At 41.7% G+C, this 27130-nt stretch overlaps 2 protein-coding genes across 2 annotated transcripts; one reads left to right on the top strand and one right to left on the bottom strand.

The window, feature by feature from the left end:
• Positions 1-12194: 12194 nt before the first annotated feature.
• Positions 12195-19529, bottom strand: oxsm (3-oxoacyl-ACP synthase, mitochondrial). Its single transcript, XM_084919461.1, has 3 exons — positions 19385-19529; positions 17775-18824; positions 12195-14849 (listed from the first exon to the last, which is right to left on the bottom strand). Exons 2-3 carry the CDS (start codon positions 18767-18769, stop codon positions 14447-14449), a joined length of 1398 nt encoding a protein of 465 aa, XP_084775587.1. The 5' UTR covers positions 18770-18824; positions 19385-19529; the 3' UTR covers positions 12195-14446.
• ngly1 (N-glycanase 1) lies at positions 19152-26935 on the top strand. Its single transcript, XM_084919458.1, has 12 exons — positions 19152-19354; positions 20625-20739; positions 20876-21085; positions 21693-21855; positions 21940-22159; positions 22992-23113; positions 23407-23552; positions 23880-23990; positions 24070-24255; positions 25552-25737; positions 26121-26298; positions 26382-26935. Exons 1-12 carry the CDS (start codon positions 19254-19256, stop codon positions 26555-26557), a joined length of 1914 nt encoding a protein of 637 aa, XP_084775584.1. The 5' UTR covers positions 19152-19253; the 3' UTR covers positions 26558-26935.
• The last annotated feature ends 195 nt before the right edge of the window (positions 26936-27130 follow it).

Here is a 27130-nt window from a genome sequence, read left to right as displayed (position 1 = left end):
TTAGACTCTTTTTCTCCAATTGATCTTTCTGAGTTAACTTCAATAATTACTTCCTCCAAACCATCAACGTGTCTTTTAGACCCCATTCCTACAAAACTGCTCAAAGAAGTCCTGCCATTAATTAATGCTTCAATCTTCAATATGATCAACCTATCTCTAATAATCAGCTATGTACCACAGGCCTTCAAGCTGGCTGTAGTTAAACCTTTACTCAAAAAGCATCTCTAGACCCAGCTGTCTTAGCTAATTATAGGCCAATCTCCAACCTTCCTTTCATATCAAACATCCTTGAAAGAGTAGTTGTCAAACAGCTAACAGATCATCTGCAGAGGAATGGTTTATTTGAAGAGTTTCAGTCAGGTTTCAGAGCTCATCACAGCACAGAAACAGCTTTAGTGAAGGTTACAAATGATCTTCTTATGGCCTCTGACAGTGGACTCATCTCTGTGCTTGTCCTGCTAGACCTCAGTGCAGCGTTCGATACTGTCGACCATAATATCCTATTAGAGCGATTAGAACATGCTGTAGGTATTACAGGTACTGTGCTGCAATGCTAACCTTTGGTCTGCCACTCTGTTTCATCACCACAACCACTGATTCAATCTGTCCTGCATTCAACCGGAGTGATGATTCGTCTGTGCTGGAGGTCCTATAATTCCTCCTTCAGTAGCTTCACTGGAACAGCTGAACACGCTTCACTGTATTGTCTACCTCTGTCTTGTATTCCCCTCCTCAGGACATCCATCACCAGTGCACATTCTGCTTTTATTTGTTCCAGTGTCCACTGTCCATTTGTGGGATTTTCTGAGGTAGTAAAACAGCGTATTGCCAGAATGTTTTCGTGGTGCACCTTTATCAGTTTCACAGTCTCACTGGCTTGTTTGCCCATTATCGGCATAACACCCTCCTTGTCTACCACCTGGAGCTCCAGTTGGTACAGTCTGTAGTTTTCTGGGTTTCTTAGCTTTATTTAACATTTTCCCAGTGGCTTTAGCTTGCTTCTGTTGTACATTACCAGTACGCCTTTCAAACTTTGTGTCAGGGTTGAGCAAACTAGTTGGAATGATGTTGAAAAAGCTTATGGTGAGGGCTGGATCAGGTGACCCTGAATCCTTCCTGCCTAGGCTGCTGGGGGCTCCCAGTGATTCCGGGTGAGTGTTTCTACCTAACTTACCCGTTTTTGTTTTGTAACTCACTGCATTTAATATTAGTTATTGTTAATCTCTGGCTGTGTTCCACAGTGTGTCTTTGTCCTCTTCTCCTCACTCCCACCATTCGCGACAGATGGCCGCCCATCCCTGAGCCTGGTTTTGCCAGAGGTTTCTCTTATTGTTGTTGTTATTTTTAAACTACAATATTAAGACACCTCGAGGCAGCTATTGTTTTGATTTGACGATTTATTTAATTTATAGCTGAACCAGATTACCCTTAACCATCACTTATGCAGCTAAAGGCTCGGACTTTTTTTAAGTCACAGATCTGTGACAGAGGTAAATTTAATTATTAGTCCTTTATTTATCCAGGAAAAAATCTCCTTGAGATTAAAAATAAATCTCATTTCCAAGAGACACCTGGCATCATGGCAGCAAAAGTCAAAAATGTACCACATAAGTGTAGAGCAATTTAATAGTGTGTACGTCACTATTTTTTTTTAAATTCCAAATTTATTTGGTCTTTGTTTTGGTAAAATTTACAGAATGTGACTGAAGGTGCTGTGTGAAGACTATAAATAATTAACCAAAAGCTTCAGCCTTCACTTTTTGGTCCGTGATTTGGTTTTGGTTTTTTTTCTCAATTAATTATTTGCTGTCTTTCAATTACTATTTTTTGTGTATTGTTTGGTTTCTGTTGTTATTTTCTGAAAACAAACAAACAAACAAACAAAACCAAATCTAACAATAAATGACCAAAATCAAAATTATGATTATTATTAATTTTTAAAGAGTCAAAAAGCATATTAACAGACCAGCACATCAGCATCAGTCGTTTGAGAGTTAAAACTTCCAAACTGTGAGCTTCCAACTTTGGCAACTTTACCAAATCAGAAATTGTTAAAATTCAGTCATTTTACAGTCAGACAAAAAATGCTCGTGGTAGAGAAATGGTGAACATCCAGCATGTGCCACAGAGTGAGAGACTTCTAATTTTAGAAACTAGTGATGAGCTGTGCTCGCCGTTAGACACGGTGATATCAAAAGGAATGCATGCTAACTGTTTCCATGGCAACCACAATTGGATGTCTTCTAATTAAGAGAGCATGGATGGTAAAGAAATAGAAGACATGTGAGGAGCTAAAGTCATCATCATCACAGTCTGCCCTGCTGACACACTGCTGATATAGAGAGGTAGAACGGGGACACATGGCTCCTGAAGGAAAAGGCAAGAATTTAATTAATTAAATAAAAACCACGGTGTTTGAAATGGTAGAATAGCACTTGTCACTATTGAGGATTTTTGTTTGTTTGTTTTGGGTTTTTTGGTTTGCAAAGGGAGCAATACAGCAATCAAAAATCAGTCACACACCAAAAGCACAGAACGTTTAAATGATGTGAAATACAAATTCTCCACTACAATCCTTTTAATTATATGTAATCACTCATAACATCAAATTTGAATCTAAAACGTAGTAGTAATTAAAAAACTGTGTTTTACACATCTGATGTTTAAGTAACTCATGAAGTAGCCATGGCTGATCAGTAGAACACGCCAGTGGTTACAAATTATAAAGAGATTTAAAGGTTTATAAAACATTGTTATTATTTTTAACTAATTGAAATCAGGTTGTTTTTTTTCATCAGAAGTTATTGTTCAGCTAAAGAAGTCGTTTCCTGTGAGCTAGATTTATCAAATGTTATAACAATGAGGCGTCTAACAGAGAGGATAACACAGCATCCACACAGTGTTAGGAGGACCAAACCTACAAAGAATCCCTTCATAAGGGAGAATAGTGAAGTTTTATTTTTAAAACCATTATCACTTCCTGTTTCTGTGACCATGATGAGAACACTATGGATGGCTGTTTTCCTTTAAAACATCTCTAAATCATGTGAGTGTTTATCACACCAATAGCTACTGTAACTACAAAACAACATGCTGAACGGGCACACTGCACACTTGTTGTCTTCCTCAGCATCAGTGTGGAAATCTGTTTAACCCTTTGGATTATTATTGTGGTTCTGGAATCGTCTTGCAATGGCTGGCATGAACTGAAGTTGTGCAACCTTTGACCTTAACCACTGTCTGAGGTGTCAGTTGTACCCGAGAGATGGGAGAAGGCGGCACAAGGATGTATTTTACCTTCTCTTTGCTGTGACTCCCACAATTCAAAAAAAGTATTTATATAGTGCCAAATCAAAATGACAGTCGCCTCAAGGCACAACAGTAAACCGTTGTGATGGATCAGGTTGAATTTGGGTTCTGAAGCTTTGGAGAAGTGAGAGTGGTTAATTACAAGTCTGTAGCACTGATTACTGTCTCTCCACTGACTCCCTGTCTCAGTGCATCAACAACAGAAGAGATCTGATTAGTTTACTCGCTGTCAGCTGTGCCATCCAGACACTCCTAGCACTGCCCTCTGAACCCGCTGCACCACAGCCAAGGAAATGCTGGAGGTGCTTCAGGGTTGTTTGTTTGGACTAATCCAATACTACCTGGACTCTTGCTGCTTCAGCCTTTCTGTGTGATAAAGCTCCCTGGAACGACACTGCGTCAACATGAAATTCACATTTCTCACCTTTGACATAGAGTTTGTTTTTTCACAGGTGGTGCAGCACATTGTGGCTGTGGGTCTGGTGTTCAGATAAGTTCCTGGAAAAAATTAGACTATCATCAAAGTACACAAAAACCAAATGGTTCAGGTAATCATGGAGGACATAAAAATAACCAAATATTCTAAGTGGCTCAGATGGATACTGAAGGCCATTTATAACAAATTAAGTGCATCTGATGGCACAGGGGAAGAGACTGAAACAGATCTTAGCCAGTGCTGATGACAACAACTCCAATGAGAAATAATGTTATCAGTCCACATACGGTGATTGTGCTTTCATAACCAGGGATGACCCAGGAGTTTCAACAGGTACAACTGAATTTGCTCAGAGTGGGTGGTTACCATATAGGGAGAGAGTGGCAGGCTGGCTTCTGTGGGTGATGTCCGGAGGATGACTCCCATCCAAAGCTGACACCTGCAAAGGTTTGGGTAACTCTGGGATGTCCAGTTTTACAGCCAGGCTGTGATCCGAGTCAAGAGTTCGGAGAGAATGGGTTACAGATAGACATGTTGTCTTGGGTGGAAGCAAAAATCTTGGTAGGGAATTACTGTATTATTTACTTTGCCTGCCAATATCCCAACCTATACTGTTGGGCATCATTTCTTGGCAGCTTTGGGCAGGTTTCAATTTTCCCTTCTGTCCACAGTATAAACACTCACCCACAGCAATTCTTTTCTAGTGGAGATGGACATGCTTAGCTATGTTCCAATGGCTTATCTTCATTTGCATCACACTTTTTCTCCAACATACATCTTCTTTGGGAACAGCTGCTTGAATGTGGCAATAAAGTCAGCAAGTCACTGATCTTTGGCCTGATTTTTCTGTCATAATTGGTGGTGCAGATAAGAAAAGTTAACAGTTTATTTACAAAAAAAGTCAAGGGAAAGGTTAAGGAAAAAGACCCAAAGCTCAAACACAGACACACAGAATCAGCTCTCTGCAGGAATCTCCCTCTTGATTGTTCATCCAGGTTCCTGCGTAGAGGCATTTTTCCTCCTGTGGAGGAAGGATAGTCTCTAATTAATGGCGTGAATCGTCTTGAACATTTATTCTTAGTTCTGACTGTGAAACAAAAGCGGTAGTTTTTAGGTAGTTTCACATTTTTTTCTTTAAACACAAGAAAAAAACTTGCTCGAGCTCATTGAGAAAGAGGAGAGGTAGCTTAGTCCAGGTAAGGCTGCCAAAGGCAATTTCACAATGTAATGCAAACAAAGGGATCTTGTAGATGAACGTCTCAGTTTCCAGCTGTGGGACAGTCTAAGCCAGTGTACTCTGAACCTATTCCATCAGGTGGTTTAAATAGTACACGGACAGATTTGGAGGTCGCTGAATTCCACTAACACAACTCGTCTCTGGTTTATTTTTCTCATATCAAATGATTTGTCCTTAAGCTCACGTTGGTCTCACCCGCTCAGCTATTTTATCTTTTTTATCCACTGAGATTTCAGTGTGACTGTCTCCTCTCGGTTGCCAGGTGCTCATGTCCTGAATTATTTGTTGGAGGTATGCACAGTGTCGGTCTTTCTCCTCTCAAACTGTGCGCACGGGCATGCGTCACAGTGAGTAACCATGGCAACAAGAGATTGTTCTGTGCCTATCGCGCTGAAGACAATAAAAGCTCTCAGGTTAACACGTCCATGTGAAACCAAGAACGCACTACAATCCTAAAACCTGGTAACATGTCCTGTATATGTAGACAGTGTTTATTTCTGTTGTAGCAACAATAATACTGACTTCTTCTTTTTAGCAGTCATTTACTCCACTGTAAAGGAAACTGTGGCTGTCTGTGATGCAAGTTCATCTTGTGTAATTTCCCCTATTTACATTTTATTGTTCATTTTAAAGATATGCAAATCTGCTTATTCAAAATGTAACATAAAGATGATAGATAGACGTTAATGTAAAATATTATGTTCCATGTTCACTGAGGATAAACTAGAGGACATCTAAAGACAATACAGAGAATTGTTTGCATGAAATGACACAAATGGTGGCAAAAAAAAAAAACTATGGAAGGAAAATCCATCCATTCACATCCGCTTATCTCTTTCAGGGTCGCGGGTGTTGCTGGAGCCTATCCCAGCTGTCATAGGGCGAGAGGCGGGGTCCAGCCTGGACAGGTTGCCAGTCTGTCGCAGGGCCAACACACAGGGACAGACAACCATTCGCACTCACATTCACTCCCACATTCACACCTGTGGGCAATTTAGATTTTTCAGTTAACCCATCCCCACAAAGTGCATGTCTTTGGACTGTGGGAGGAAGCTGGAAGGACAATGATCATTAAAAAAATTTAAAACTAGAAAACTGCAAAGGAAAACAATAATAAAAGAGGAAGTGATGTAGCTGTGATGACAGAATGCAGGAGGACTAAACAGCAGTTTAATGCTGATTGACGTACTGCAGATGAGTATTGGCCTGTGACAGACATTCAGTTGTGACTATTTAGATCTCATAGCATGAAATCTCCATCCAGCCTCTTGTGTTAGAGGGCTTGAGCCTATAGTAGCTACCACAGGCCAGGCACAGCATTAAATTGTCCAATAATAATATTAATAGTTAGCTTTTCTGCAATCTGATATTTTTGTAACTGTATAAAATAAGTCGATATCAAGGTTTTTTTACCGCTCTCTCAAAGTTACAAAGCTGCACAAAGTATTCAAATCCAAATGCAGCTAATGTTTTTCATAAAACATTAAAATGTCTCAGTTTCAACATTTCTGTGTCTTCTGTGTTGCACTGTGAATAAAATATGGGTTTATGAGAAACCATTGCATCCCAGTATTTTAAGAACTGGGTTTGCATATGTAACTTGGTTATGTAGTGTAAGGACTGTGGGTTTGTGCTTCCTGCATTCTTAAAACATATGTGTTCATTTCCAGCACATCAATGTGTCAATATACAGGCATACAAATTGTGTTATTAATACAGTTAAGTTAAATATCTAAACACAGTGACTGTATAAACTAATTCAGTAAGTGTGGTCCTCATATTGACACTCGGCCCCAGGATGCCTGGGCTCAGCAGGGCCTGCAGGCAGCAACTTGGGCAGGGTAGGACCAGACAAGAGTCTTCGGGTTGACCAGGACACTGGTCTGAAAGAATGAATGAATGAATCAAGGCTTTATTGGCTACATGCAGGTTGCCCCGCAGTGGAATAGGACTGAAGGCTCTGCCTCCCATTCTACTTTTAAATACTCTAGGAACAACAAGTAGGCCTGCAGAGCGAGAGCGAAGTGCTCTAATAGGGTGATATGGTACTACAAGGTCATTAAGATAAGATGGGGCCTGATTATTTAAGACCTTGTATGTGAGGAGCAGGATTTTGAATTCAATTCTGGATTTAACAGGAAGCCAATGAAGGGAAGCCAAAACAGGAGAAATATGCTCTCTCTTTCTAGTCCCTGTCAGTACTCTTGCTGCAGCATTTTGGATTAGCTGAAGGCTTTTCAGTGAGTTTTTTGGACATCCTAATAATAATGAATTACAGTAGTCCAGCCTGGAAGTAATAAATGCATGAACTAGTTTTTCAGCGTCACTCTGAGACAGGATATTTCTAATTTTAGAGATGTTGCACAAATGGAAGAAAGCAGTCTTACATATTTGTTTAATATGTGCGTTGAAGGACATGTCCTGGTCAAAAATGACTCCAAGGTTCCTCACAGCGTTACTGGAGGCCAAGGTAATGCCATCCAGAGTATGAATCTGGTTAGATACCATATTTCTAAGCTTTTCAGGGCCGAGTACAATAACCTCAGTTTGATCTGAATTAAGAAGCAGAAAGTTAGCGGCCATCCAGGTCTTTATGTCTTTAAGACATTCCTGCAGTTTAACTAATTGGTGTGTGTTATCTGGCTTCATGGACAGATAGAGCTGGGTGTCATCTGCATAGCAGTGTAAATGTATGCTATGTCTTCTAATGATGCTGCCTAAGGGAAGCATGTATAATGTAAACAGAATTGGTCCTAGCACTGAACCCTGTGGAACTCCATAATTAACCTCAGTGTGTGAAGAGGACTCTCCATTTACATGCACAAATTGGAGTCTATTAGATAGATATGATACAAACCACTGCAGTGCAGTACCTGTAATACCTACAGCATGTTCTAATCGCTCTAATAGGATATTATGGTCAACAGTATCGAACGCTGCACTGAGGTCTAGCAGGACAAGCACAGAGATGAGTCCACTGTCAGAGGCCATAAGAAGATCATTTGTAACCTTCACTAAAGCTGTTTCTGTGCTGTGATGAGCTCTGAAACCCGACTGAAGCTCTTCAAATAAACCATTCCTCTGCAGATGATCTGTTAGCTGTTTGACAACTACTCTTTCAAGGATGTTTGATATAAAGGAAGGTTGGAGATTGGCCTATAATTAGCTAAGACTGCTGGGTCTAGAGATGCTTTTTGAGTAAAGGTTTAACTACAGCCAGCTTGAAGGCCTGTGGTACATAGCCGATTATTAGAGATAGGTTGATCATATTTAAGATCGAAGAATTAATCAATGGCAGGACTTCTTTGAGCAGTTTTGTAGGAATGGGGTCTAAAAGACACGTTGATGGTTTGGAGGAAGTAATTATTGAAGTTAACTCAGAAAGATCAATTGGAGAAAAAGAGTCTAACTTAACATCAATGGTACTAAGAGTAGCTGTAGATAATATTACATCTGTGGGATGATTACTGGTAATTTTTTCTCTAATGATAAAAATTTTATTTGTGAAGAAGTTCATGAAGTCATTACTAGTTAACGTTAAAGGGATGGTTGGCTCAACAGAGCTCTGACTGTTTGTCAGCCTGGCTACAGTGCTGAAGAGAAACCTGGGGTTGTTCTTATTTTCTTCAATCAGTGATGAACAGTAAGATGTTCTGGCTTTGCGGAGGGCTTTCTTATAAAGCAGCAAACTATTTCTCCAGGCTAAATGATGATCCTCTAAATTTGTGACACGCCATTTCCTCTCCAGATTACGAGTCATCTGCTTTAGGGTACGTGTTTGAGAATTATACCACGGAGTCAGTACTTCTGATTAGAGACCTTAGTTTTCACTGGAGCTACAGTATCCAGAGTCGTACGTAGTGAGGAGGTGAAATTATTAACAAGATAATCGACCTCTGTTGGGGTAGCGTTCAGATAGCTGCTCTGCTCTGTGTTGGTACAGGGCATTGAAGATGATAACAGTGGGTGGATTATATTCTTAAACTTAGTTACAGCGCTTTCAGAAAGACATCTACTGTGATAAAATCTACTCTCCACCGCTGTGTAATCAATAAGAACAGGAAGCACTTTGTGCTTTATAGTGCAAATACAGTCATGACAATAAAAGAATATGACTTTAAGGACTTAACATTACTTCAGTTACACCAGCATCTCTGACACATCAGCACTAAGGCAACACTGAATGACCTGCTGGGTTTTGTCCATAAAACTACTCATCTAAGATTACCACAAAGTAAAAGATCTCTCAGCAAAATTATGCAACATTTTAGGCACTATTGCCCCGATCAGATCAGTGAGCTGAGATTTTTTTTATTCTAAACATGAACTACTGTTACAGCAACAGATATGGACTACATGCCCCACACAACAACTCAATGTCCACTGTGTGAAGCAGCCAAACACATGCCTTCTCCTCTAGCATAGCCTGTGACGTTATTATGACGGACACATTTTATGAGTGAACTTGACTTTAAGTGACTGACAGGTTTCTTTGAAAAATACTTTCTTATATCCAGGTTCTTCTTTTTGCTGCGGTCCTCTCCTCCTCGCAGCGCAGGCTTGCCGCTGCTAAAACGAAACACAGCTCCCTGAAAGGCACAGCCAATCACATTGGCCATATTTGTCACATGAGGTAGGATGTCATGAACTAGCTGTGTGGAGGCAGATGAGGACCCAAATGCAAAACTCACGGAGACAGGAACTGAACTCAAAATCACTGCTTTATTGCAGGCCTTACAACGAAACAGAACTAAACTGGGAATACTAACAGAAGGCCGAGGGAACACAGAAAGACACACAGGTTCGGGGAGGAGACATTGACGACGCGACACCGAACTGAGGGAGACATGCACATAAATACACAGAGGGTTAACGAGGGAAGTGGAAGCACACGGGGAACACAGCTGACACAGATAAACATAACGAGACATGGCAGGAGTAAACAACACTGACGGGAGACTGTCAAAGTAAAACAGGAAGTACACAGAGGTGCAGACAGGAGGAGAGAGAGCACGGGCATAGTGGGCTGGGGAAACATGGAATGAAACACGAGGGGAGACGAGGGCTCACAGACACACAGAGGGGCACACAGGGGATAAAAGTCACAAGGGGAAATCACATAAGGAACAAAATACAAAAAGACATGAATACTAAGACTGCTGGGCCAACATGGCCCAGGATCATGACGTAGGACTCCAGTAGAGAACGTAATTTAACTCTTTCTGGAGTCGTTGAGACGTTGACAGATCGTTATTTCTTTCTATCAGGTTGTTTTTCTTTACTCGAAGAGATCAAATTATTGGTGGGGACAATTCAATAATCGCTGGATATTGGTGGGGACGTGTCCCTGCCGTCCATGCCAAATCTACGCCCTTGGTGATGAATTACTGGGTACTAAATCTGTTTTACCACCCTTCGATCCAAGTGAATAAGACTTGAACGTTTAGGTGGAAGGACGCAATTGGGATCAGATCCTCTGTTGTTTGCAGTGTGGGAAGTGACCCCAGCCTCTACGGCAATTTTCTCCTTTGAATTACTGTTTGGCCCGAAGCAACAGGGGTGTTGAACCTGATCAAAGAAAACTGGGAGGAAAGTCCGGCTAAGAATCAAATTCAATACATTTTGGAGCTGAGAGCAAAGCTATAAACACTGGTCGAGGATTTGCAGATGTGTTCTCTCCTCTGCCCAATCATACCACTCTCAAAGAGCTCTAGTTCAAAACATGCCCTGGTGTGATGGTGCACTCACGGACCTATCGGTTACCTGAACACAAAGACAAATTATTTAATGGGAACTGATGGAAAGATGGGTGTAATAGAGTCACACAGTGCGTGGTGTAGCCCCGTAGTTCTTGTGGTGAAGAAGGATGGGTCTATACTGTTCTGTGTTGACTACCGCAAGGTGAACAAGAACCCACAATTTGACACTTATCCCAGGCTGTCCTGGACCAGTTAGGCACTGCTTGTTTTTTCCCTATGCTGGATTTAACCAAGAGCTAATGGTAGATTCCATTGTCTCCAGAGTCTAAAAGAAAAGCTCTTCTCCATCCCAACCACTAAGAAGTGAGTGTGCTCGTCCAAAGGGCTTTCAGCCTCAGTATTTACACTCTGGGTGTGCACCTGTTTACAGCCTGACCACCTGTTAGGTAACGTGTGTCAGTCACTGGTCAGTGCATGTAGCCCCGCTCTTTGAAGATCATCTTAGCTTCCCAGCAGTACTAGCTAGCTACTGTTTTTAATATGCTAACGTGCTCTTCAGAAATAAAGCTTGAAGCACCTCAGACTGTAATTGGGTCCTTTTACATTTACACACAGTGTTATAACAATGACTGCACCCTACACCCATGAAAATCAAGATTAAACTGCTGTCTGTAAACACACCAGTGCAAATGTTACCACATAACTTTCTGATACGTAGAACAGAATAACTACTTTTTGTCATTCGGAAAAACAGAACGAAATTTTAGTGCATTTACTCATTATTGGACTGTTCAATTAAATAAATCTAAATCTGAATAAAAAAGGATGTGTACCCGTAAGAATATGAGGGAAATTTGTCTACAGAATTTTAGGAAATCTAAATATGCTGCACAGCAGAAATAGCAGCAGAAGAAAAGTGCACAATCACCATTCCATGTATGAAACTTCACTGCCCTACATATACAGTCATAATGTGCCGTGTGCATATTTATGGAGTTGGGGGCTGCAGTTTGGAGAAGACGCTGTTTTATTAATATACAAGAGTCTAATTGGATGGGAAACTAAACTGTTGCAGAACCTGGCAATCCTGGACCTGGCAGCAGGAGAACAGCACATGGTGGAGGTGGGTGGAGTCTGTGATGATGATGCTGGCTCTGCTGTGACAGCGTCTGCGAACAACGTCATTGAAGGATGGAAGAGAAGTCCCTGTGATCTTCTCTGCAGTCCACTCTGCAGCGATTTCTTCTCCGAGGCCCTGGAGCTGCCAAACCAGACGGAGATACAGCTGCTCAGCACGCTCTCACTGGTGCCTCGGTAGAAAGTGGTGAGGATGGGAGGGGTGAGGTGTGCTCTCCTCATCAGGTGCAGGAAATTTAGATGCTGCTGAGTCCATTTGAGTAAATGATGAGAACCGAGAACTGAAAAAAGAACTGAAACAGGACGATTACAGTGACAGCTGTCACACCTAGTGTTGCTGCCCTGTCAAGGCAAAGAGTAGAGATGACACTATTGCTTTAAATTCATTTGTTTTAATTACACCAGTACACTCGACAAAATGTGAGCTTAGATTTTTGAATATAAACAAACATTTAAAGCAGAAACTGCACATCCTGTCATCTGGGAGAGATGTATATGAATAACTTTTGTTGCACTTTTACAAGCCTGGAAGCCGAGGCACGGCTTAATCCTGACAAGGAGACAAACTTCAGCGCTTTGCACAGACGTCACAACCTCCGTGCAGCACTTCCAGAGAGATCAACGACCGCCCTGAGCAAAGCAAGATATCAGGGTGCAGACAAAATAATAAATACCTCAATTTTCAGGTAGATGATGATGAGACGTGTGGCAGTGGAGTTCACATCTGTGATAAATCCACAGAAAAAAATCCACTAAAACTGCAAGAAACTCTGCTGTCTGCAGCCCTGTTTCCAAGCTGCCATTTTACTTTTCATTTCACAGGTTTTATGCTTTGATATTAGAGTGTATTGTTTGCTAGATCGAGTGCAGCAGCATCAGTGACTGTATAAAAGATATAACCCCACTGCACAAAGTCACACACCAGCTGGATGTGACCACGAACACTTGTTACATAGCCCAGCTGCTCCAGTTCTGATGGTCTCTGCTGGTTTTACTGCTACTGATGACTAAATTAAGCTAAATACAACCACGTCACTACAATTCAAATGACACATAGCTTAGCATCTTATAGTTCTGCACGGCGTCCAACATCACTCTGTAGCATTCTGTTAGTTTGTTACCTACATTAGCTGTTAGCATACACTAATTCTGTTACCCTATTTTACACAGAGATGACATCAGCTGTACGCTCCACAGAGGCCCACATTTACACTTCATATCAGAATTATCTGGAAATTAAATTTAAACAGTTTCACAGACGCTCTACAGCCTGGTAACATGGAAACTTTAAAAATATGTTAGACTAAAAAACACAACAGCAGGAAGTTTAATAAAAGTGTAATTAGTTCTTTTATGTAATAACAGGATAGCCAGGAGTCCACATTATTTTCAACAGCTACATTCACAGTGGATGTTAGCGTCAAGCTAGGTTTCCTCTTGGAGAAATACCCTCCCATTCTTTCATTACAGCTGTGCTGTGTCAGATGTTCTGTTGACCCACTGAGAGAGGCATGCATATATATTATATATATATATATATATATATATAGTGTGTGTGTGTACATACATGCTACTTAAGAAACATCAGGAAGACTGAAGCTAATCGCAGGAATCAAGCAGGACTCGCAGTCTTCAGCCCCTGAAGATGGACAAACCCAGCACTTCATGAACAGTGTGACCGTGACCTTTGTGCAGTGTTACAAGTACTCAGATCATCGTCTATAGAGGCTCTGGACTTTTACGTAAATATGATCAATTCACTCCTTGTAACAACAACAACAACATGTTATGAGACTTATTTCTGACCGTTCCCTTTACCCACGCTGCTACAGCTGAGAAACACCGACCAAGTCCCACTCTAAGCCTCCATCCCGCCACCATCAAAACATTAACAGCAAACTCATTACTCAGTTATGGAGACCATGGGAAGAGTTGTTTAGTGAAGTCATTCAGTCAATTAATGAGTCTACATATTTGTGAGTACTTTGAGGACCATTTTTATGTCTATGCAGTGCAAATAAAAGATTAATACAATGACTAAAACAATTTTAAGCCTTTGTGTTTTATTACAAGATTTGACACTAGTGAGCTGTATTTAAACCCGAGGTACAAACTTAGATGCTGAAATGTTTTCCTGTTTCCAAGCAGCTCACTATGGTGACAACTGATGCTTTTTTAAAATGACATTCATGTTGTCTGGACATGATTATGTTAGTATAAATATGGTAAATTGTAGAAATGATTGGGTTTTGCACATTTAAAGAATCCAGAGAGTCGTTAAGTTTGCCGGATATGAACTTTGTGAATTGAATCCCTCAAACAGAAATGGAGCTGATGCAGACACACACACACACACACACGCACAAACACACACAGACACGCGCGCACGCACACACGCACAAACACACACGCACGCACACACACACACACACAGACACGCGCGCGCGCACACACGCACAAACACACACACACACATGGACTGAAGGAACAAATTCCAAATGATGTTTTTCCATAAAATTCCAGGACAGATTGTTGCAAACAGCCAACATCTCTACTCTCAGTAAATGTGTCATGCCTGGATGGGATCTGGTCAATGAGGAGAACTTCCCAGTCGCTCCCAGTGTGTCCTCAGATGCTGCCGAGACACAGTGAGGCATTGGTGCCGCCGAAGCCGAACGAATTTGTGAGGGCTACCCGCCGACCCCGAGTCTGCCATTGCTGCGCTGTGCAGGGAACGTAATTCAAGTCGAACTCGGGCTCTGTTCGGTCCAGGTTAAGGGTTGGGGGCAGGACTTTGTGGTAACAGGCCAGAGCGGTGAAAGCTGCCTCCAGAGCCCCAGCAGCCCCGAGCAGATGTCCTGTGGCCCCCTTGGTAGAGGACACAGCCAGGATGCTAGCACTTTGCTGGAAAAGTCTCTTGATGGCTGCATTTTCTGCTGCGTCTCCCAAAGGTGTCGATGTGGCGTGAGCATTTATATATGTGACATCAGCCAGAGAGACATCTGCATCTTTTAAGGCTGCGGACATGCACCTGTGGAGATGGTACGAAAGAGGAAGTTTAAGGATAACTTGTTTCTTGCTTGTGTTGTTTTTGCTACCCTACAGATTCTTATTGCTCCATTTAAACAAAGACATGAATGTATACATGTCTGCACAGATTTCAAGTCATTTTTTTCAGGATGTTGTCATATAGACTTCTCTGTAAAACGAAACACCCAACATACCCATAACAATTGACTGAAACTGTAACCGCTATAAAGAGGACTTGGTTCTCTTTATGTTCAAATTGTGAAAGAAGCCTTAGTGTTGCTTTGCCCCCCCGTTGTATCCATATAAGGTGTCTTCTGCTTCATGGTATAGGCCAGATTTCTAATGTTCAAGTTATAAAATGTGAGGTCCAAAACTATCAGACGATGTTATGATGGCTACATCCATGTTTTACACTGCATGGTTTACACCAGTATCTGCTACGATGAAAGGATTGAGACTTTTAAAAGATAAAAGCATGCCAGCGTATTGACCTTAGTTTGTCACAAATGCTTTATGTGAATACTTCCAGGAAATAAACAGCCTGGACATAATATCACTAAGACAGAGAAGCTGTGCTAAGGGAACAGAATCCCTCAACAACCCCAAACCTCTGATAGGAAACTCAATTAACATACAGAACAGAGAGACCAGTCCAGGCTTGTTGGTGTTTTTAAAGCATCACAGGCATTTTAAGATTTTTTTATAGGAAGGCAAGTAAATCTTTACTCATCTTCAACATTTCAACCTGGTAAAACACTCTCACCACCAAGCACAAAGCAACAAGCTTCCTGTATAACTAATTAGGCCAGGAAAATAACATGCTCGCTGGCTCTCAGGCGGGACTCTTCTCCTGCCCCTTCATCCATCCTTTAAGATGCTGCTACCAGGTGGAGTAGCAGCAGTAGTCTAAAAATGTCAGTAGTCTAAAAAATGGAAAATATAAATTGTAACTAATCTTACACTCGTGTGTTTGCGACTAACATAAAAAAGCAGCACACACAATTTGAATATGAGAAATAACAGCACATTAGTGTTTGTGCCTTACACATATCAGCATACAACACAGCTGATCAATGATGTTGTAAACCCGAGGTTGTTTCCAGAATAATATTTTCATAATCAACTGAAAAATGATATTTCAAAACTCTTTCTAAAGCACAGGTACTTTAACTTGGTAACGGTAATACAAGGTATGGATACAATTACATAGCAGCCTATATTCATCTCGTTCTCTACCACAGCCTACCTACAATTAGTGGTCCAGTCCAAAGACATGTGTTCATGTAATTTGTGACTCTAACATGGCTGAGATGAGAGTGAGTTAGATAAAGTGTTAAATTGTATAGAATAGAATAGAGTGCTGTATGAACCTAAAATAACGTGTCTGTTATCCTGTCTTCTCTCACTCCAACCGGTTGCAGCAGATGGCCCCGCCCATACATGCCAACCCTCACGATTTTTCTGGGAGAATCCCGAATTTCAGTGCCCCTCCCGAAAATCTCCCGGAGCCACCATTCTCCCGAATATCTCCTGATTTTCCACCTGAACAACAAAATTGAAAAACCATATCCCAGAATTCATAGCGCGGCCCAGCCAATTCAAGTTTCCAACAATGGCGGCAGCTAATTAGTTTTAATATTACTCGTATTATTCTTTCTGGGTCACAAAATAAACTTTTAACATATTTTCAGACAAGAATGTAGCTGTGTAAACCTCAAATATCTGAGCCGGCGAGAACAGCCAACTCCAGGCACATCGTTTTCAACCCCCCCGCGGTCTTTGGCCAGTTATCTAAGTCACTCAGATAACCTATAAAATTGTATTGTTTGGCTTTTTTCAGTGTTTTATTTGTTCGTGAGTAAATTGGTTTGGCTGAGGTTAAAGTTATTAGATTAGATTAAATACACTGGGAGAGCTCGTGACGTAATTCTGAAGACTAGACCGTCCAATTTCACAGTCGCTCACTTCCAGCCTACCCAGCCTTCGGAGGACCCGGCCCACTTAGACCGCAAAGGACAGGTCCTCAGGTGGATGCAGCCTCTGAATTTGGACACCACCCCCACAATAGCCCTTTTGAATGTCTCCTTAATTCTGAGGTCTCAAGGTTGGCAAGTATGGCCCCGCCCCTCCCTGAGCCTGGTTCTGCTGGAGGTTTCTTCCTGTTAAAAGGGAGTTTTTCCTTCCCACTGTCGCCAAAGTGCTTGCTCATAGGGGGTCATATGATTGTTGGGTTTTTCTCTGTATGTATTACTGTAGGATCTACTGTACAATATAAAGCGCCTTGAGGCGACTGCTGTTGTGATTTGGCGCTATATAAATAAAATTGAATTGTATTGATTTTCGAAAAATGTGGCTTAAACTCTGACATATAGTCTAATGTGCACTCAATTTCTTCCACTTACCCAACCCACATAGGAACAGACAACCATTCGCATTCACAGCATGGTGAATTTAGATTTACCAATTGACCTAACCCCATGCATGTCTTTAGACTGTGGGAGTAAGCTGGAGTACCTGGAGAGAACCCGTGGAGACACAGGGAGAACCTGCAAACTCCACACAGAAATGTCCTAGGCAGAACTAGAAACTAGAAACAAGAGTGCTAACCACCACATCATCTGCCACCCATCAGTAAGACTACAAACATTACATGGAACTGCGTGGTTAATATGTACCTGTTGCATCCCATCCATTTTTTGGTCCTTCTATCTGGGATCCAGTTTTATAAATTCACAGTTTCATAAACACCACTTATGAAATTTTGGGCATATATTTCTGCATGAAGTAACTATATTTGTTCTTACCCTACTTTACTGATTATCAGTATATTTGAAAAATATATAAATACTACTATGAGCAAAACAAACAAACAAACAAACAAACAAGAAACAGCATCATCAAGTGAGAAAACTTTGAAATGAGTCACCTGAATGCCCCATCACCATCCACAGTAGGAGCAGTTATGTGAGTAGCGTCCCCTGAGAGCCCATAACCCAGGACCTCTGCGTAAATCCGGGCTCCTCTACTCACTGCATGGTTCAGATCCTCCAGCAGCAGCACAGCTGCTCCTTCTCCCATTACAAAACCTTCTCTTTCTGGATGAAAAGGCCTTGATGCAAGTGTAGGGTTGTTATTCCATTTGGTCGCGAGGGCACGGGCCCTAGCAAAGCCAGCTAATGAAAGAGGCCCCACACAGGATTCTGTGCCCCCTGCAACCATAGCAACTGCATCCCCGTGAGCGATGAACCTGGCTGCATCACCTACGGCATGTGCACCTGTGGTGCAAGCGGTGGACACGGCATGATTGGGACCCTTTAGCTTGTGTTTGATGCTTATGTGTCCAGCAGCCATGTTGACAAGGATGCGTGGCACAAAGAATGGACTCACTTTGTTGTAGCCCTTCTCTTGGAAGAGGGAGGAGGTACGAGCGATTTCGTCCAGCGACACCATGCCCATCCCAACAGCCACCCCTGTACTGAGCTGCTGCTCTGGGCTTTTGGGACACCAGCCTGCATCCTCCAGGGCCAGCTGAGTAGCTCCAAGGGCCATTACGGTTGCTGATGACATGCTACTGATCTCCTTACGAGAAGCAAATGTTTCCTCTTCAAACTGACCCTCCTTGGTTCCTCTGGGCACCAGAGCTGCCACTCTACAGGGGAGAGTCCTGTACTCTTCTGAGTCCAGGGAAACTACCCCACTCTGACCTTTGATCAGACGGTCCCAGGACAGAGCAGTGCCTGTGCCCAGAGGACAAACTAACCCTATTCCTGTGATAACAACCCTCCTTCTTTGTTGCCGTCCAGAGCTGTGGTGCCTAGACTCCTGATTCGGACAAACACCGGCATTCTTGTGCAGAAGAGTCCTTATGTTCTGTGGTCTCAACCGTAGTTTATTCCAACAAAACAGTGAAAAAACAGACATCCTGCTGTCTGTGTAAGCTTTGACAGCTTGAGGCTTAGTTGGATTGGAGTTTTTACTGTAAATATCAGAGGAAAAGGGAAATATAATTTAGAAAAAAATATAAAAATTACGGACTTACATAAACTAATTACAGAACAGACCAGACTAGAGTTAGCTGTTATTTATGACGTCCGTGTCCATGCCTTCCTTGTGTTTGTCTTCAGCTGTATTTAGGTAGTATTAGTAAAGGCCAGATCCATTTAAATGGCCAACAAAAATCAACCAACTCAATACCACAGGAAGAAAACATATAAAAGTGTTTAATTGTGGATAATTATGGCACAAATATTCAAACACATTTTTTAAGTCCTTCAGACGAATCAAACATTTATTCAGGCTGTGATGGGGCAGCTTCCTTTAGGACCCTAAAGTAGCTACTTAGTGTTAGCTATTGCATTGAAAACTTACAAGACTTTTCCATTTTTTTTTTACAAGAAATATCAACATGGCTGTTTCACCAGCGGTCACAACGTTGTGTGAGAATCCAAATGAAGTCTTCTTAGATGTCACAAAGTTGTTACTTACATACGCGGACAACATTATAAGGTAAGGCAACGAAACGCTAGGAAAGCTTACCCAGCTGCAGTCGAGCCTCGGTGTTTTGTACGCTTGTAGCTGTTAATGTAATGCCCTTTAGCTTTTATGTCACTCGCCGACTCCTAGAAAATCATGGCATAACTATTGAAATGGGTTTAAATGACTCAACAGAAAACAGTTTTTGGTTATGTAAAATACATTTATATATTTACACGTTCATTAAGCGATTTATTGCTACAAGGACAGTTACGCTAAATATGTCAGTGCCGGTGTCAATAAAGGAGAATGCTATTCTTCTCTAAACGTCCACAGAAGTATGTGACGTAACCATAGATGTCTTTGGTTTGCACGTGGGTCGTTTCATCTGAAAATCATGTTTTGGGGGTTTGTTTGTTGTTTGTTTGTTCGTTTTATTTTTCTGCTCGACCATCTGCTTATGGCTAACCAACCAGAGATATAGTGGCAGTGGACAAGAAAAGGAAGTCAGCTGTAATGATAGATGTAGGGATACCAAGTGATAGCAACGTCAGGAAGAAGGTACACGAGAAACCCGCCCCCACACAAACTGGCCTCTCTTACTGTAAAAGTGAAATCAGGATCTGTAAATTGAGACGGATCAAAAAATGTCCGAGTATTGGCTTCTCAAAATATGAACTGCCCCGTGTTTGAGCACACTAAAACCAACTTAACACTGCAGAAGACAACGAGCAGCAGTTTCTGAATGGTATATCTATATACCTATTACTATTTTGTTTTTGTTGTACAACACGTCACAACTGTCACTGTATCGTGAAATTTAAATGAATAAAAATAAAACTTTCTAGTTTTTGTGACTATGAATTTCACATTTTCTAATTAGCATTCTTCATGTTTTGTTTTGCGTAATTGTAAAATGCAACCTTGTAGCATTCTGAAATATCTGTAATAGTTTCTGAGATGTTCATGTTCAAACATTGCCTCAGATATCCGGAAAAGTACTTTATATATGAAGCTACCATTTTTATAGCGATCAGTGTACATGTGTAAACTTTGAACCATGATTTTTTGGGGGTAAATTGACAATTAGTGAAGCAGAAGGCCCACGATAATTTGCGATAGAGTAATCCATATATGTTGTCTGCTTAGCTGAGATGATACTTGTGTAGAAAAACAGTGGATTCAAGGCACATTATATCTGCTGGCAGATACTGGACAACTTAAATGCCAACACTGAAAATGTGCGATTGGTTAGTATCAGTCAGTATTCCTGATGATTACTATTATATGTCATCTCTAACAGGTATCCCAATGAAGAGAAATACAGATCAATACGCATTGGGAATCCAACTTTCTCCACAAAGCTGTTGCCTGTCAAAGGTGCTGTAGAATGTCTCTTTGAGATGGGATTTGAGGAGGTAATTTATTCATTTCTACTGTACCAGATGGCTTCTATTTTAGAAGCAAGCTGGTGTTTTTGCTGTGTAGAACTTGCCTAGAAATCCATTGGACATTTCTCACTTGCTTGACTGTGAGCAAACTACCTCTTGCCAGGCTGAGACTCACTTAGTCTTCCCCAAGTCTGCATCAGTGGAAAAGCTGAAGCTCATCAGGGAATCTATTGCCACAGAAAGGGACCAGAGGCTGCGTGAGGGATGTCCTGTCCAACCAGCTCCTGTGCCTGCTGCAGCTTCAGCAGCAGCGAGCTCTACTGCTGCGGCTAACCTATCGGCAGCCTCACCAGCACAGCAGCCACCGTCCGTGGTAAATAAAGACACTCTCACTGATGAATCAGAGAGTAGAGAAACCCTGATTAAATTGGGTCATGCCAACTCTAGCCTCTTTTTACAGAGCATAGAGACCTCCTTGGACAGATTTGTGACAAATAAAGAATGTAACACAGAAATTAGCCACTTGGAACATTAGTTTGTAACTGTGTTGTGGATTTTCATCCATGGATATTGGACAGCTGACCAAGCCACCTGGCATTCCAGGGCTGGGAGATCTTACAATGATTTAGCTGAAGTCATGTGATACAGTTATTAATTATGGATAACAAGACTCACTCTATAAGCCAAAACACAAAGGATCTTCTTTTTGTTACTTTTATTTTGAAAGGATCTTCAGTTTCCTGATCCGTACAGAGGATATTTTCTCTACAACGTGGACAGAGAACTGAAAAAATAAAGCAGTGTGACTTTATAGGAGTTATGCTTTCAAGTTATAGGACATCATAGTTTCAGTAGTTAGTGAGGAAATTATTAATAGCACTATTTTAAGCTTCCGCCAAATGCCTGAACAACGCCTGAACAACATTCACTTCCTTGAATGACACATTGGAGACCTGTCTGTTTATTTGCCTCTGTGTCAGGAGAGCAGCATGAGCTTCTTTGTGACTCTTCAAACAAACTTCCAGCATGTGCTGCTTTATGAAAACCCTGAGCTGCAGCAGAAAGCCCGGAGTTTGATCCCTCACCAGGAGCTGTACTCTGCTGCTCAACAGAAGCTGAAGGAGGCTAATGAGTCTGACCCAAGTAAGAAAATTTCACCCACAGAAAACTTGGATATGTAACGTGTGTGTGTGTGGTGAAGTTTTTGACTTGCTGTCCTGTTTTCAGAATGTAAAATTGGAATAGAAGACTTCTTGGTGCTGGAATTGCTCAGGTGGTTCAAAAATGACTTCTTCACCTGGGTGGACTGTTTGCCCTGCCACCTCTGTGGAGGACAGACTCAGAACGCTCCCTCCCTCAGTCCTAGCACCGATGACCTCCACTGGGGAGCCCAGCGAGTGGAAAACCACTATTGTCAGAGCTGCCGGGTTTCCACCAGATTCCCCAGGTGAGTGTAGGTTATACGTTTGCATTTGGTTGCAAAACAAGTACGGCGAGTTAGGCAGGGATATGTTGCTTTCCACTGCTCGCTGAACAATTTTCTATGTAGAGAACAAAACGAAGACATCAGCAGTATGTAGCATATGAAGGTATGTAGTTAACAAAGATATGGGCAGCGAAACATGTTTTGTTTTATGTTTTAACTAAAAACTGTTGAGAGAAGCAGAATTCTGCTTCACATTGTTCTTGGATCACAAAAAGTTTACAAAATGCAAGAAAAAGAAAAGAAACATTCAGATGTTCACTGTAGAAATCAAAGAACTACAGAGGCAGAAAATAACTCTAAAACCTAAAAACAACAAATGTTGGAATGTGTGTAGAAAGAAATACTGAAAATTAATCAACACAAATTTCAGAGAATATGGGATATATTAAACAGCATTATTAAAAATAGTTGTGAACAGCACAAGGAGTTCAATATCTTACTGATAACTACATCATAAAGGATGATGGTGCTGACGTGGTTTTCACAGTTAGTTTGTAAACGCTGGATCAAATCTGTCCTGAGCTCCTGCCATCTGAAGACTGGGATCAAAGCCAGATAGAAACAAGTGTAAATACAGTAAATCCACTGATTGTAAAGATATAGATATAACTTATATAAAGAGCGTCACAGAAGGGATCTCAGAGTCTGTAACATTCACATCAGTGAAGTTCATAACAAAATGAAAAATGCATTCAAGTTGTACGTGTGTGTGTGTGTGTGTGTGTGTGTGTGTGTGTGTGTGTGTGGGGGGGGGGCATATTTTGGATGCCTTGTCTGTTCTTGTTAACACCAGGTATAACAATCCTGAGAAGCTGCTGGAAACCAGGAGAGGGCGCTGTGGGGAATGGGCCAACTGTTTTACCCTGTGCTGCAGGGCTGTTGGCCTTGAGGCCAGGTACATCTGGGACAGCACAGGTATATATGTCATTGGACACCTTTTCTGCTTCTCTGCTCAAAGAGGGAAGATGTCAGTTTACTCTGCTCTGTCGTGCTCTTACATTTCTCAGCGTCACTGGATCATACAGACTGTTTAACTTGAGTTTGTATCATTTTAAGTAACCTAAAAGATGAGCTTCAGTGTATATGTTGACAGGACAGGCTCATACCTGCTTGTACATTAAGAAAACGTTATCACATCTCCTAAGATTCCTGCGTGATCTGCTGGTGTACACGTGTGTAAATGAGTCGTGTTCCCTGTGCTGTTTCAGACCATGTGTGGACAGAGATTTACTCTGTCTCTCAGCGCCGCTGGCTACACTGTGATCCATGTGAGAATATCTGTGATAAGCCTCTTCTGTATGAGGTCGGTTGGGGGAAAAAATTGGCCTATGTTCTGGGCTTCTCCAAGGACCAGGTACAAGAAATGGACACATGCTAGTACTGTTGTAACTTGTACTACTATTGTATTATTATTTAATACGATTGCTGTTATCTGCACTGTACTTTCTCACTTTGTGTTGAGGTGTAGATGTTTCTGTGTTTACTGGTGTTTAGATATCGACTCCCCCTCAAAGTCAAAGTTGAGTTAAGTGTATATATGAGATTATATTGCTGTCTTTGAGACGGCCTCTTTCATGTTTATATCTTTGGGGGGAGATAGCCCTCACTAGCTTAAGAACAGCTCAGATAATTACAGCTGGTTGTTTGAACAGTTGTGGGTGTGTGTGGATTTGTGCTGTAGGTGGTTGATGTGACATGGAGGTATTCCTGCAATCATCCAGAGGTTGTGTTGAGAAGGACCAGGGTTCAGGAGGCCTGGCTGCTGCACACCATTAATAGGCTCTCTGCAGTGGTAAGACTAACTCATTTAACAGACTAATTACTGTGGTGTCTCTGGTGTAAAGCACTCACCTGCTGCTCTGTCATTAAAGCGGCAGCAGTTCCTGAGTCCAGAGAGGAAGAAAGAACTGACAGAGAGGCTGCTTGTCGAGTTGGTGGAGTTCATCTCGCCAAAGAAACCTAAAGCAGGAGAGCTAGGCGGGCGCAACTCTGGCTCTCTGGCCTGGAGAACAGCTCGGGGAGAGACCAGAGCGAGCAATGAAGAAACCTCCACAGAGGTACCGTACAACAAAATATGGGCTCTGGCATCTGTTTGAGCAGACATTTAAACAGGCTTCTTGTTATCAGCAATATACTAAATTAGGACTGGGTGATATGACCCAAAATTCATATCTCGATATTTTTTAGCTGGATGGCGATATAAGATATATATCTCGATATTTTTTTAAAGCCATAAAGTAAGAACAAAAACAGAGTTCTTAGTCAAAGCTCTGTCCCAGATGTCACACAGGCACTTTTATTAACATACAGCGTAGATGTACATGGAAAAAAACTACTCAAAAATAAATTATCAGCATTTATTAAAAATAATGCTCCATAAATAAAAGTATGTTGTTTTTGTCCATAACAAAAAGCTCACAATTGTGCAGTCAAAATGTAAACTAAAAGACGCTGAGCATAATAACATGGGCAGATTTCACAGCTGCTCTGTTCCCAACTTCTACTGCGTGACCGACAGCCTGGAGTTTGAAATCCGCTTCAGGTGCCATTTATGGTCCTTATACACACACAATACGGTAATATTACGTTGAAGCACAGTGCGTATCACTCCGCGAGGCTCCTCGGTAGCCGTAATGCTCCGACAATCCATCAAGCGCTGCAGCTCCGTAGCTTACCAAAGTCGTACTAAAACATTTTTTGACAGATTGCTGAGCGCCGTGTTCCACATAAAATCGGTTCGCGGTCATCAAGCACAACCAGAATTCATACATAAGGCGCGCTGTCAACTTTTGAGAAAATGAAAGGATTTTAGGCTGTGCAGCCCCTGTGGGCTGCATGGCGTTAGCGTGGTTAGCTCGTTAGCACGTTGACGCCGTCCAGCCCCACGCACGGAGCGATGCGCAGTAACTCGTTAACGGAGATTTGCCGTGTTCATCTTGTCGCTGCCTGCAGGTGAAGCTATGGGGGAGGAGGGGGAGTTGTGTTCGGTGAAGGAGAGGCGAGGCGGAGTAACGTTGCGTAGAGACAAAAGTGGACGAAAGAGAGGCAAACTTGTGGCTCCACAACTATAATTATAACGTATATATCGATATAAAGGATATTGTCACATCTTATATCTCGTATAAAAATATATCGATATTTTTAAAAAAACTCGATACATCGCCCAGCCCTATACTAAATATCCTTTTGATTCTGCTGTAGCATCAACATGTACAGAAAATGACACAACAATGCAATAAACACACAGCTTTCTCAGTAACACATTTTGATGATGCGGCCTCTCTTCAGTTGTTGAGTAGATTCACCGTTTGGATGTGTACATTTTACTGAAAAAGCATGTGTTTTCTTTCCAGGCTGTAGGTTTTGTGTTTACTCCGACTGACAAAGAGAAGAGTGACAGGATGCTCCACATACGCTACAGCGCCTCCAAAGACCAGTACTGCCGAGTGTCCAATGGCTCTGAAATGATCCAGAGCTGGTCTCAGTGCGCGTGGAGCACGGAGTCAATTTTCAGAAAGGTGGAACATGATTGGCAGATGGTATGTTTGTTTTTGTTTTATAGCAGTGTCGTTATCTTTTACCTTTATTCTCTGTATATGTATCATTTCAAGCGCTAAGTGAACAAATGCTGGTCTCCTGTTCTAAATGGACAGTGCCAAACCTCTGTTAGAGCTCATTCTACTGAGTTTGTTTTAAACAGCATAGAAAACTGTTGTTTTTAAGCTCAGGAATGCTCCTGTGAGCTGTAAAATTATTTTTTCTGAGCAGCAGTTTAAAACTAAAAAACGATTATCAGGTTAGAAAATGTTTAATAACAGTAGGTGTGGAAATGTCTCTTAATGCAAAATAAAGCAAATACATTGAGTGAACGTGGCAAGAAAATCTGGATTTCCACAGAGTGGATGTGATTGCATTTCTTTAGGCGTACCTGGCTCGGACAGAAGGCTCTCCTACAGGAGGAATCAGCTGGAAGTTTGACTTTGCTCCAGCAGGAATGAAGATAAAGTCTGTCTCTATCATGGCCAGTAGCCAGACCTACCACTCTGGGAAAGCCTGCTGGCATTTGCGCTCAGGCCCGTTTACTGCAGAGTTCTCCGGAGGTATCGGCATTTACATATATTCAACATCCTGTTTTGTGTTGCCATGAAACCACCTGACTTCCCCCCCACCTTTGAACTCTTAGATGGCAGTGCGCAGTCCTTTTCCAGTCTGTGTGGCTCTTCAGAGTTCATCGTTGCAGCAGAAGTCAGCGGGGGCACGGGGGAAACGGCATGGCAGCATTCTCAGCTGTTCAGACAGAGCTTGAAGGAGACGGAGGAGTCTACGTTTGAAGTCATCGTTCATCTTCAAGATGCTTAACACTTAAAAATACTTGATCACTCTGACATGCTCAGAGCTGTTTGGGTTGTAGTTTCAGTGCAATATAGAATTCCTCAGGATGATTGGACATGCATGGCCTAATGATGGACTCATTAAGATATGACTTTCATTCCTGTCACACAATTTAATCTCTTACTTTGACTGAAGGCCATTTAATATGAGACTTGCACAGTTTTAACCATAAAGCCATATAGTTTTGCAATGTTTCCCTCCACTGTAAATGTGTTTGCAATTTGTAGTGCGTGGAGACATTTCACATTCTGTTCTGTTAGGGTCCGAGTACTGCAGGTCTGTTGTTACTAATAAACTCTTTGATGTTAAATCTGCAAATTAAAAATGGGCTGTTTACCTACAATATTCAGTTATGTGTCAGATAGTACATTTAATAATGCTGTGTTGCTCTCGTGGTAAGATTTGAATTAACGAAAACACGTGAGGGCGCCTGGTAACCCTGGAGTAAAGGTAAAACAACGTATTCGTAGCACTAATAATATTACGCTGCCTGCTGTGACGAAGCTCGAACGGACTTTTGCCGCCATCTTGTGTTGAAAA

This window comes from Perissodus microlepis, chromosome 22, assembly GCF_051167445.1.
Source record: "Perissodus microlepis isolate ML-2025 ecotype Zambia chromosome 22, ASM5116744v1, whole genome shotgun sequence".
Classification (NCBI taxonomy): domain Eukaryota; kingdom Metazoa; phylum Chordata; class Actinopteri; order Cichliformes; family Cichlidae; genus Perissodus; species Perissodus microlepis.
The sequence above is the reverse complement of the archived record's forward strand: the minus strand, read 5'-3'. Positions and strand labels throughout refer to the sequence as shown.